The following is a 13,461-nucleotide window of genomic DNA, read 5'->3' on the forward strand; positions in this document are numbered from 1 at the left end:
ACACCAACATTTATAACTAGTTCTCTATTAGCATATTTATGTTGAGTTTGTTAAGTATATCAAGTCTGAGCATACTGGAATTAGCCTGTTGGGTTTCGGTCCAACGCCATCGATCCAAATTAAATAATGTTTTTTCTCTTCTGCGTAGAGCTTCAGCAGAAATCCTACAGCAGAGATTGTGAAATACAAATGTCGTTAAATGAGGACAATAGATTGTAATGTCACAATTTTATGGACCTCATTAAAAATACTATAAAAGTGAACTCAGTAGAGTTCAGACATCGGGTGTGTCTGCAACGACCCACGAACGTATTGTGTGATTGAATGAAACCAGTCGGAAACCTCTGGTTCTTAAAGTGTCCTAAAAGCTGCATTCTCTCTGCTGTCCACCAGGGGGCGACTCCTCTGGTTGTATAGAAGTCTATGAGAAAATGACTCTACTTCTCTCTTGATTTATTCCCTCAGTAAACATTGTAAACATGAGTTTATGGTCTCAATCTCTAGTTTCAAGTCTTCTTCAATACAGCATGATGTTCATTTAGTAAATGATGCTCCATTTAGAGTCAAACAGACCATAAAGCAGGGGATGCTTTAGGGCGGGGCTACACACTGATTGACAGGTCCACACCAGAGACGTATACGTCACTTCCTGTTCATTGGTTGCACAAAAACAAGATGGCAACGACCAAAATACTAAGTTTGAGGCTTCACAACGCCTACGTCCACTTCTTATATCCAGTCTGTGGTTAACCGTAACCTGACGGAGATAATGAAAACGATTTAGCCTTAAAGCATGTTGGGTCTTCACTCTATTTAAAACTCACAGATTTTAATGGATCACAAAGATGTATGACCTCACAGTCCTTAATGGTGTCTGAATCACAAAGACTTATGGAATCCCTCTTGCTCGTCTTATTAAGTCTTCTGAGAAGAGTACGAATTACATTTAAACATAATTACAACACTTCTTGGATCTTTTGTATGAAAATAAAGCTTTTATCACTTTTCATGGGTGAAAGGTTAAACTCCTTTTCCTTTCAGAACTAGATGATGCTGTGTGTCACTCAGCTCTGGTTCGGGTTCCTCGTTGTCCTCTAATGGTTTAATATTAATTAAGTTTATCATCTGAGATCTCACAGAGTACAATATGTTAATATAAAAGACGTGGCGCTATCTTTGACAGCATATGAGGTAATCAAGGCCCGTGTTTTGTTTTTCATTTTCATTTCAGGACACAAAACACTCGATGTTCAATCACAGAGGTCTGGTGATTAGTCTGGAGGCTCCCCGCTGTGATCTAACGCCTCCATCAGCGCTCTCAGACAAAGTGTCTTTATCAGTGTTTATTGAGTCGCTGTTCTTCGCTCTTCACTCGCTGCCGTGGGTCAGCACAGATCATAGGTTAAAACACGTAACCATGACGATGAGGACGGAGCAAGAGACTAGAGAGACTCACAGAGATCTCTCATGGTGCCTTTAGATTGCTGCCTGTACAGGAGAAACCCGGATCGCCATGGATACGTGACTCTTCCTCCACAGATTCTTCAGACCCTGATTCCATCCACCTCTGCTCAGTTTCTCAACAACAAGACATCTTTTATGATATAATGACATTTTTTTCATCCATCCATCCATTCTGTCGCCTATAAACTTATTTAGTCATGAACTACGTTTGCTTTTAACGTATCACAAAAACCTTTGACTGATTCTGCGGAAGTCCTCGTAGGGAGGAGTAAGTGTGAGTGGATGGGTCAAAACTATAATTGTTTTTTACCAGGAGACTGTAGTCCGTTGTGAATCATTCAGTCAGAGCATGAAGGATTATATGGAGCTACCATTGACCTTATAAAAGTATATATATATATAAACTATAAAACTTTATTTTTATTGTGGACATACATCTGCTCAAACACACTAGAGAATAAAAAACGACGACTGGTTCAAATGCTTTGATCAAAGTTCAAAGTTCTGATTTGCTTTGATGAGGATTTTAATGCTTTAATGCTGTCAGGGTGTATAAATACAATGATCAGCTGATTATAACGTTTAATTCTTCAGAGCACTGAAATTATGTTTTGGGACGCTGGGAGAAATAAACACTCTGGATCCTTGTAGACCAGCTGCTATAATCAAACAACAATAAGGTCTGTCACTATGTCACTATGGAGCAATGATCAGCTGTTAGTATCGGCGGTAGAAAAAAGATCAGGGATCTCTAAAAGTTAAATCTGCTCCATGTTGTCTTGTGTAGATCCGTGTTATCCGATCCGTGACTCCGTGAGAATTACAACAGTTCCACCGCAGTAATGGTGGAGTTATTTATACACTCTTTAGGATGGATGCATTAGGGAGGTGCATGAGGTCAGTGCCAGATGTGCAGGCCGCATGTTGCAGTCTTGTCCATTTATGTAGATAAACACTAAAACCACTTCCTGTCAATTAAAGCTGCTCAAACTCAGCACTCCCAGTAGACAGCACATACCAAAACCTAGTCAATTATTCATTCATTCATTCATGTGCAATGTTAACATTTCATGTGTGCAATAATGTGAATTCAACCATTCAGTCCAAGTATAGCTTATTTGAGTTGTGTTAGTTTTAAGGTTTACTTATTTATCTTTACTGTTTGATTCTTTATTTTTTATGCTTGTTTTGACTTTGTACCGATCCTCTTTACTGCTGTAATACTGCAAATGATCCCACTGTGATAGAGAACAAGATAGAGAACCATCTTATCTTATTTTATCTTATCTTGATGAAGGGAAAAGTTTGGAACCTGAACTTTCTTATATCCTCAATACTATAAAGTGCTTTGACGGATAAATCAAAGCCAAAATGAGGCGATGTAACAAAGAAAGCTCAACAGAAGCAAGACAAACTTAGGTCAAATGTAAACACTGATAAAACAATAGATGAAACAATAAAACCAACAGATACAATTATAAAAAATAATAATTAAATTAAATTAATTAAATTTAAATTAAAGATTTGGTGCCTGAATTATAATATTAGAAAATGTATTATTGAAAGAAAGAAGACGAACATTTAACTACAAACTTTTCAAAGGTAGTATAATTAAAAAGCAAGTCAATCAACAGTATATTAATTCAAGCCAGAATAATTAATACAACAGTTAAAGACACCACTTACAGCTCTGTCACCTGTTAGCTGTCGTTAGCATCCGTTAGCTGTGACAAGCTAACTAGAGTTCAGTCAGTGAGGGCAGAGCTGATTGGTTGATCAGTAACAACTTTCTCTGGAGAAACTCCGTCACGCTGGAATGTCAAATTAAGTTTCTCTCGTCGAGGCTGGAATTTAATATTTTCTACTCGTCAGTCTTTCCACGAGAGCAATCAAGCGCTGAGAGGTCGATGCCTCCCTCGCCCTTCCACTCTCTCTCTCGTCCTAATTGGTGGCTTTGTTGTTGACCTTAAAACGTGGCGGGGGGGTGACGGACCTCAATCAGCTGGAGGGCTGTTCAATCACAGAGAGCAACTCTTGATTCCTCCAGGAACACTTTGAGAGTTTACACTCAAATTTCAACGGACCTCAATGTATAAAAACACCAAACTTCACTGCAGAAATAAACATGTTTACAGTCCCTATAACCAATATATATATATATATATATATATATATATATATATATATATATATATATATATATATATATCCTCGTTCATGTAGGCCACATCTTTAAGTTATATTGAGAACCATGACGTCATTCAGCGTTCGGTTGTCCAAAAAGACTCTAGAACTAAAAGAGGCCAAAACAGAACATCCACAAACCAAGACATGGTACCTGGTGGGTCAGGGGGACAGTGGGGTGGTTTTGTTCCCCTTTCCTGCTTTAAGGTAATAGTTACTGGGTTAGTCTTTATGCTAGTGTCAATGGACTGGTTTAATTACAAGTAACTGGTTTTCAACCCATCCCTGTGCAGTTAGGCCACTCACAGGTCCTACTGGTATTAAGGCAGTGAATGTACAATCAGAGTTTCGGTCTTCTGTTGCACTCTTTCTAAGCAGCTTTTAGAGTCACTGCATGTTTGATTAAGCAGACAAATGGCAGAAACACAAGGTAAAATTAGCCTGAGAGTGTTTGTCAGGAAATACCTACAGATCTGATAGGCCGACTCTGGTTTCCATATAAGGCCTCAGGTTGCTGACCTCTGTTAATAAATGCCCTGTCGGGAGGTTTTTATGCCTCTGTGGGAACCGAGAGGGAAGCTCATTCAGAGCTGCTGTGTTTGTTTGTGCTGGTTTGTGGACTGACACACCTCAGCAGATAGAGGAAGCCTGAGACCGCGCGCTGGATTTATGACTCTATTACCAAACCTCAGCACGGTGACACCATGAATTTTATTACTAGAGCAGAGCTGAAAGCAGCGGCGTTCTGCTTCACTTCTCCTCAAAGTCAAATGCATATTTTCTCACATGTTTTAACCACGTTTAAGTTCCATTGTTTTTATTCTCTGGTTAAACATCAACTCTAAAACTCTAAAAAGGCACCAAATTGTCATATTTTTACATTTCACTACAGCTTGCTGAATATATCTAATATTTTTACATCTCATTTAAAGTATTTTCAGTTGGGTTTTTTCCAATTCGGAATGAATTCATTGTCGGTGCTGCAAATAATGACTTTCATTGTGAGTTCATCCGCAAATTATTTTTGCAATTAAAAGATTGATTGTTTTATCGATAAAATGGCACAAATTGAAAATGACAGCCCAAAACCCAAAATGTATTCAGTTCACTCACATTCCAGAAAGAAAAGTAGAAAATCGTCAAAATTGAGAAGCTAGATTTAGAGAAAACAGACTTCAATGATAAACTGTCAATCAAGTTATTGATTATTCCATTAATAGTTTCAACATTTCTTCCAGTGAGTCTGTTCAGTTTATTTTGAATCAGCTGATTAAAGAATCAGATGTGAAAGGTTAATGGACCGTGTGATTAAAGAATGATTAGCGCTTTTAAATTTCATATTTTTGTGTCTCCTTGAAGCTATTTTATCCTTTAAATGATCCCAAAACGTTTCCGAAGAGTCTCTAATGCCTTTAATTTCTTCTGAGTTAAAGTTCTATTAAGGTCTTTGTCACTTCTTATTATCATAGTTTATTGAAAGGCCTGATTATGTTGATATGAAGCTGTAAAAGTTTTATTATAATTGTTTTTAATTTGTCTCTTAATCCTCTGCAACCCGAAAACCCGTCGCAGGGACTGAAAAGCATAATTTCTTTAAACAATCACCAAAACTACACCGTTTATCACAGCCAGACGCCGTTAAAACGGTCATTATCGGAAGATTTTCATCTTTCCGACGGGCCTTGAACACATCATGTGTTGTTATATTTCTTTGAACCCATTTCATTCTAGAAGTCTTTAGCCCAAATAAACTGTTTGCTTTAACCAGATTCTGTAAAAAACATTAAATTCTGAGCTCCTCAGTGAAACTATGAAGACATGATTGATTCATCTGAGACCAACAGTCATGTGACAACAAATCAATGAAACTTTGACTGAAGTACGCAGAGCAGAGAGGAGAGAGAGGCTGGAAGTAGAGGTTGTAGAAATGTAAATATTTCAATATATTTTTTTCCAACATTGGTAAAACATGTGGACTCTTGGAAAGAATGTTGGATGCATAGATTCCAGTATTTTTTCTAATTTCTGTCAAAGAAATGAACATTTTTTTCTTGTGTATGATGTATGTCATTATAACTGTTATTCTGCACTAAAGACATGTGTGAGTTCTCTACTTCTAGTCATGGTTGTTCTGTTTCCACAGAGGAGCAGGACTTGTATTTTGCAGTGAGGGTATAAAGTAACTGCTCTGGGTTCAGAGGGTTCAGAACTGTACCGGCTGCTGCTGAGCACCTTTCTCCGTCCTGCTAATGTGCTGCATCATTCGGTGATGCTGACTTTTCCACTGTGTCCTCGGGGCAGAGCCGCTCAGAGCGCCGAGCTGCCGTCTGGCCCGTGGACGCATCGATCCGCCTCGTATTACTGCTGCTGCTGCTGCTGCAGTGACGGCGCCCCGAGGCAGAGAGCGGCGGCGGCGGCGGCTAATGTGTGACTGAACAACCTGAGCTGTGAGACGGCAGCGACAGGCACAAACCATCACCAGTTTGTTTTAAAAAAAGAGCTCAGAATATCTGCAGCTTTGCAATCTACAAGAAAACACACAGCTGTGCTTTCTGTTTTCTTAGTGTGTGTGTGTGTGTGTGTGTGCCAGATAAAATGCTTTATTACAGAACAAGTCACACTAGATGCTATAAAGATAAGGAGTGGAATGCTGTGTGTGATTCAGGCCATATTTATTCCTAAATGTCAGCTTTTCAGGAACTAAGCGACCTTTTTTATTTAAAACTATGTGTTTATCCACAGACTGTATCATTTACGTTATGTCTCCATTTCATTCTAGACCACAGAAGTCTACAAAAATAGCATGTCAGTCTACAAATCTTCAGTTTGAATGGTAACGAATCACTTTGTTTACACTATTAGAAATCTGTTGGGCGGACTAAAACTACTAAGAAGAACTGTTGTAGCTGCTTTCAGAGGATTCATCACTTCCTTCTCACATTGCATGTTCTCTAAATGCCAAAGATGCCACCAGAAGAGCTGAAATGAATGGAGCCGAGTGACAAGAGTATTAACCAAACTGACTAGCAAACCGACGCTAACAGCGACTTGGTGAATCAGTGTGGCTTCTTTTTGCTCGTCGCTCTTGGACATGTGATACAGCAGCCGCACACACATGGATTATGAGGTTTATTAGATTAAAAAATATTATTTTAATATAAAGTAATTAAAAAGTAACTTATTACACTTTCTGAGTAACTTGTCCAACACCGAAAACCATAACGGCTGCTTGTGTAGTTTTAGTGTGTTTTATAAAATTTATAAATTTAAAGTTACTACAAGGAACTTTCATTTAGTGTTGATTCTGGCGGTCCCTGTGGACTAGAGTGGTAGTGTCTCTGAGCACCAGAGTCCCTTTAGAAAACCTCTCATTTTACTGCAGCTTGGTCTGACAGTCTGACCCGCTCAGTCCTGGTTCTGGTTCTCCAGTGACTCCCTTCCCTCCAGCGGGTCCAGATATACGGCCTGGGTCTCCAGCAGCGTGGTGTCGGTGTTGACTCCCAGCAGGGACCAGAGGAGCAGAGAGGATAAGCTCTGTCCACGGTGGACTGGTCTCTGCTGGATCCATCTGGTGGACTGGTCTCTGCTGGATCTGGGTCTGTCCACGGTGGACTGGTCTCTGCTGGATCTGGGTCTGTCCACGGTGGACTGGTCTCTGCTGGATCTGGGTCTGTCCACGGTGGACTGGTCTCTGCTGGATCTGGGTCTGTCCACGGTGGACTGGTCTCTGCTGGAGTCTGGTCTGAAGGAGTTTCTGGTGAACCTTCATGATCTCATCTGGTTTCTCCAGAATCCGACCCGGTGGCTCCGATGACGAGCTTTAAGAATAACTTTATAGAAACAGACGATCTTCTCTCTGATGGTCTGTTTACTGATGGAGGTCTATAGAGGACCAGGACTAAACTGAGACTGGTTGAGGACCAGATAGAAGTTCTTCACAGTTTCTTTTACGTGAAAATCTGCTGTTTTATTATCATAAAAAGATAAACTCCTTAAGAAAACTCTTCGTATTCATTAATTGAACGTGTCTGTCTTCTTGCAGTTTGATTTTTATTTGTGGGTTTTTTTTCTGAAGTTAACTTACTTTTTTTTAAAATACAATTTTGAACACTGAAACAAGGTAAGGGCAGTTCTGTTTTTTACAACTGACAGTTTGTATCTGAAGGAATCTTTTTACCTTTTAGGTTTAAATTACTGGAAAGTGGAGACACTTAGAGGAAAGGGACAAATTGATTCCATTTACAGGCAGTGAATTCAAACCCGTCAATAACAGGCTCAAGAGAGCATTGTTCAATAAACACAGCTGATTGATCAGGTCAACTATCACACAGACAGACACTCAGGAACCAGTTAAAGTGAAGTATGCCCCACCTACAAAGCCTGTTACTTGTTGTCCAAACTAAGAGCCAATCAGCTTCTCCATCAGGTGTTTCCCATCATGCACTGGGTCTTGAAGTGGCAGACAGAGTGTAAAAACTGCGGCCGCCTCGATCTTATGAAATCTACCCAGCATGCATTGTGTGGTGATTGATTCTGCCCCGGACTGGAGCATCTCAAATGAGCCTATTTTCACAATATATAAAGAGCAGCTATACTAGCTCTGTGATCACAGCAGGACCCCGTCACACCGGATGAAAAACACCAGTCTTGACAAATAAACCTATTGAAAAAGCAAAGTACTCACCTCCAAATGATGTATGTCGAGGGCTTTTATTGTGAAAGGTAAGAACGGAAGGAGTGGATCTGGGCTGCGCTGATTTTGTCAATGTTAAAAGTAGCAATAAAGTTTGCCCTCTTTCAGACAACAGAGTTTGTTTTTTTCATAAATAAAGGTGCAACTCAATCAGTTCCTCAACACATGATTGGTTGATGTTTAATAAATATGTATCAAATATGTAAAGAAATAATTAACTACTATTATTTCATCATTCTTCTATTTGTTACCACCGCCAAAGGGGAAATAATCTGACTGAGCATGCTCAGAATCTTCTTCTCTGGTATGTTACGTATTGTTGACGTAGCTTTTATCGCCACCTACTGGCTCGGCCAGCGTTCGGAGACATTTTTGCGATCAAGTGTGGACAGAGATATTATGTACAAATGGCAGAAATGGTATATAATACTAATAATTATGTTTTCATTAGTGTATAATCACCTGAAACTAAGATTTGTTGTGTTTCAGCCATTTAGAATGAGACGTTTCTATCTACATATGGAGCGGGTCCTCTTTACAGAACCAGTACTGCTTTTCTACGGTACTCTATGGTAACTTCCTGATCATGGCCTTAAAACACAGAGAGGGCGCCGTAGTTTTGTTCACCAGGATCAGAAAACAAAACACAGGAAACCTCTGTTGGTCTTGAGGAGCTGCAGCATTTAGTTTGGCTCAAACAGCAACTTCCACAGTCCATTCACTTGAAATCCTCACCACTAAATGAACTCTCTTTTCACAACAATTGGCTCTATATATGGCCATTTCATTTTTTTTTGCGCAAGCCACCTTGGCATACTTGAGAAGTTTCAACTGGTTGCAATCTACAACCTTACCACTAGATGGCGCCAGATACTAAACACTGGATCTTTAAAATATCTAAATAGACCGTTTCTAACAGATGTGGTCCATGTTTACTTCCTGTCGGCTGATGTCAAACACCAGGTCGGGTCTCAGCTACTAAGAACCAAGTGGACTTGTGGAACAATCTACTTTGTAAGACGCGGCGAGAACATTTCACAATTTTTTAGTTCTTCAGTCAAGAACTTTAAGACGAACTGCAAACTAGATGAACAATGAAATGAGCCGACTCACCTCGGCCTTGGATCTGGATGTCGGAGAGGATCTGGGAGTAGTTGACCGGCTTGCTCTCCTCGAACACCATTTCTCCGATGGTGATGTTGATGCTCTTCAGCTCCGTGTACAAACCCTCCACGGCGAAGTAACACGGCCGATCGTCCACCTTGTTGTCGCTGAACATCAGCATCACGTGCTCCCGCCACCCAAAGTGCTCGCAGATCCGCAGGGCGAACTTCCCCAGCTTCTTGTGGGTGGGGCCCGTGTTGGTGATGGACGGGTAGACCCCGCCGTAGAAGGCCACGGCCGGGGCGCCCGCCGTAACCATGGGGACTCCCCAGTGGGTGGTGAAGAGGCCGACGGGGGAGGAGGTGTAGGAGCAGCCCGGTCCGATGAAAGCCCACGGGTTGTACATCTCCTTCAGGTCCACCGCCATGAGCGGCGCAATGGACTCGGAGCAGATGCCTTTCTCGTCCTCGCTGTTCTTGAAAGCATAGGTGAGTTGGTGGTCCGGGAGCAGAGTGGGGTCGGCGTTGACGGTTTGGCGGGCCCGCTCCAGGGCTGGGCCGATGCGGGGCCAGGCCCACGGGTAATTCGTGTTGCTCTGCGGCAGGATGATGGCCAGCGTGATGTTCTGCCGCGGCCGGTGCTCCCGGGTTTGGCGTCTCGAGCCCCGATGATGCGACGTTCGCCCCGCGACCGGCCGCGGGTCGAGCAGAACCAGCAGGACCAGCAGGAGAGCGGCGGCCTCCCTCCGGCGGGCCATCCTCCAGCCCAGCAGGTAGTCCACTTCCAACGCAAGCTGAATAATTTATCCCCCGTTAACTGCAGACACACACACGGGACACATTAACGAAACATAAATGAAGCTTTCTGAGCTCAAAGAACCTCGCGTTCCTCCTCTCGTATCTGACAACACAGTCAGGACGGTTAAGATAAACCTGTTCGGGTCGGTCACGGTCGGACTCATTGTGGGCATTTCGTCCACGTCATTCCTGAGTGGCCTTTGTTAGACGGAGGCCAAGCTGAGTCGTGGGAGAAAAACTCCCAGAGGACGGTTTTCCTGGCAGACCTGCCCACCTCACACAACACACACACTTCAGCAAATTACACTGAAGGTGACGAGTGTTTTTCTCGAGCACATGAACATCTCAGACCGGTGGGGGGGGAAACACATTGTCATCCTGGAATAAAAACCTGAAATATATCTGCTCCCACATTTGACGTCCACATCAGAAAAAGGACAGATTTAATGAGGCATTAATGAGACTCAGCTGTGTCAAGAAACACGGCATAATTAAAGCTGACAAACAAAAGTCATCCCTTAATTAACGCTTTCCAATTATGTAGATGTTTTAACTGGTGTTAAGCAGGAGGCAGAGGGAGGAATTCAAAGATTCAAATGTCACCAAGATAATATTTGTAATTAAAAGTAAAACGGTATCAGCAAAAGGTCATTTCAATTAATTTAAACTGTGGGTTCCACTGACGCTGAGCTGCAGACATTAAAATCACTATGCTATTATTATTTAATTGGAAAATAAATTAGATCTGAATATTAATGAAATCAATAAAAGTACTTTAAATACCACTTATTTTTTCAAATATGGCGCATTCTACTCTGATGGCTTTGGTTAATAGAGTTACAACGCTGGCAAACTCATAAAAATATGATGCATTGCATTACATTACAAAACCCTGGACCTGTTACGACATTGAAACACTGCTTCACCAATAAATCATGAATTATTTAACAGTCTTCAGCAGAGCCCCGATCAATAGAAAATGACTTTTGAGGACGACAGTTAGTATACGAACAATATATGGAACAATATTTGTTTTTCTAACATAAACACTATTTATTATACACTTTAATTATATATGTGTGACTTTTTAGAGTTGGAAAACAAAGATGCTTTAACAATTTATTGATTCTTTAGAATGACTGAACTACTTTTAATTTTGATATACTTAAACGTTTTATCGTATGCAAATTTGAAAACACAAACTAAATTAACTTAATACTCGTGTCCATCATATTATAATGACATCTTATTATCAAATGTTCAATTTAACGAGAACCCTTTGTTAAATGCTTAAAACAACACACAGGATTTTCTGTCGTGAACAATGTGCTTCTGTATCAGCCTTAATTGTGTAAAATTCAAATTGCAGGTCGACAGATTTGACTCTTGGTGGCACTAATAACCCTCCATACATTAGTGCCACCTTTGACTGCTTGAAAGCATCAGTTCCCTCCGGACAGAAACACGCAGCGGTCAAAGCTCTCAAATGTAAATCAATACATGGAAACAGGAAGATATCCTTCTGAAGCAGACCTTCTCCTCTGTGCCTCACTGTGCTGCTGCGTTCCTCCTCATGCTCTTTGTTCAGGTTTTTAGGTGATTTTCCTGCAAACTAGACCACCCATGTTCAGTTACTATGCCAGCAACAATTAAATCCGAGGCTTTTATTGTGGAAAAAATATAAATAAAAAAAAAAAATATATTCAGTCTTTTAGGGAAGTCAGGAAAAGTCACATTTTTTGATTTTTAAAAATTGTTATTAAAAAACAAAAATAAAACTTCCAGCGTTTCCATCATCGCACAAACTTACGTTGAGCGTCAGTCAAATGTCAAACCTTCCTCACGTGGTTCAGACAGGTCCAGAAAGGAATAAAGAGCTTAAAGTGTATTAATCCACAGTATCCAGCATGAGGGAGCCTTCAGACCGGACTGCTCTCTCACTCCATTCACAGGAACACATCCATCATGCAGGTAGAGGTAGAGCTCACAGGTGCGCTCTGCTCCCACAGGTGAATCTCCAACAAATCCCTGCGCAGGTAAATGAAACTGTGTTGTTAGAGAGCTGCTGCTGGACCGACTGACTGCTGGTTGACTGGGCGGAGAGCTAGGAGAGAGAGAGAGAGAGGGAGGGGGGGAGGAAGGAAGGGAGGAAAGTGAGAGAGGAGAGAGGAAGAGCAAGGAAAGGTGGAAATAGAAGGAAGACAGAGGAACAATTGACGGAGATGTATAGACAAGGAAGGGAGGAGAGGAAAGGAAGGAAAGGAGATAAGGAAGTTGTATTTTTAGATGTGATAGATGATAGGTATACCTTGTTTTTTCTTATGATTTCATTTGATGTAATGCATTCTATTGATTTCATTTCATAAATCAATTGTTCTATCCCTGTTTTTATGTTCAGTCTATTTTCCACCTTTACGAAGAAATTTGTGCTGCATTTCTTGTGCATTACAAAGTATAGAAAGTATATTATTATTATTATTATTATTACTATTACTAGTAGTAGTAGTATGTAGTAGTAATGTACTAGTAGTAATATATTTAGTGAGGCTATTATTTTTATTATTATTAATGTATTATTATTATTATTATCATTATTAATAATTATAATATTATTATTATTATTACAGTATGATTATTATTATTGTTATTATTATTATTATTATTATTATTACTAGATGAGGTCATTCTGCATATCATTATACTGTATTGCTCAGTATTAATAACAGCCTCCATGTTCCAGAGTCCTGCTCTTTCCCTTTGCCCTCATTATGTTGTCCTGCCATCACATTTTATAGCGCCGTTATCTTCCATCAGTGCAGGTTGAGGATTATCTTGTTCCAATCATGGCTGCTCCCTTTACAAGCCTTCAATAAAACAAATGCAGACGCACGCTTAAAAGAGGAAGGACAGAGGCTTTAATACGAACTGTGTTTGTGAAGAATGGGATGTATGTCTTAGAAAAGTCAGGTAACACAAATACCTTATTAATGAACAAATCATGTCAATAATCTGCTGGCTGTAGTCCTAAAAGGGGAGAAAGAAAGCTGGTTGAGGTGAGCAGAAGACTCTGGGGGCATCTGGTGGACAGAAGGGGAACTACAGATATTCTGTATTAATAGAACAAACCAAAACTGACTGACTTCCTGTCTCTGGTCTGAGCAAATTGTTTACTAAAGGCATCAATCTTTAAAACACAAATATGAAGTATCATCCTCAAAC

At 40.5% G+C, this 13,461-nt stretch overlaps 1 protein-coding gene across 2 annotated transcripts in view; it reads right to left on the reverse strand.

Moving 5' to 3' along the window:
- LOC129108999 (atrial natriuretic peptide receptor 1-like) overlaps positions 1–12,234 on the reverse strand; it is a 63,582-nt gene extending 51,348 nt beyond the window's left edge. The window contains exons 1-2 of one of the 2 annotated variants that reach the window (XM_054620902.1): positions 12,053–12,234; positions 9,455–10,261 (exon numbers count right to left, since the gene is read on the reverse strand). In XM_054620902.1, coding sequence (XP_054476877.1) covers positions 9,455–10,202 — 748 coding nt within the window. In that variant the 5' untranslated portion in view covers positions 10,203–10,261; positions 12,053–12,234. Of the gene's footprint in view, positions 1–9,454; positions 10,262–11,775; positions 11,866–12,052 lie in introns of those variants that run through there. The other variant, XM_054620903.1, reaches the window with a different exon arrangement.
- Positions 12,235–13,461: the final 1,227 nt, after the last annotated feature.

Source organism: Anoplopoma fimbria, chromosome 20 (assembly GCF_027596085.1).
Source record: "Anoplopoma fimbria isolate UVic2021 breed Golden Eagle Sablefish chromosome 20, Afim_UVic_2022, whole genome shotgun sequence".
NCBI lineage: Eukaryota > Metazoa > Chordata > Actinopteri > Perciformes > Anoplopomatidae > Anoplopoma > Anoplopoma fimbria.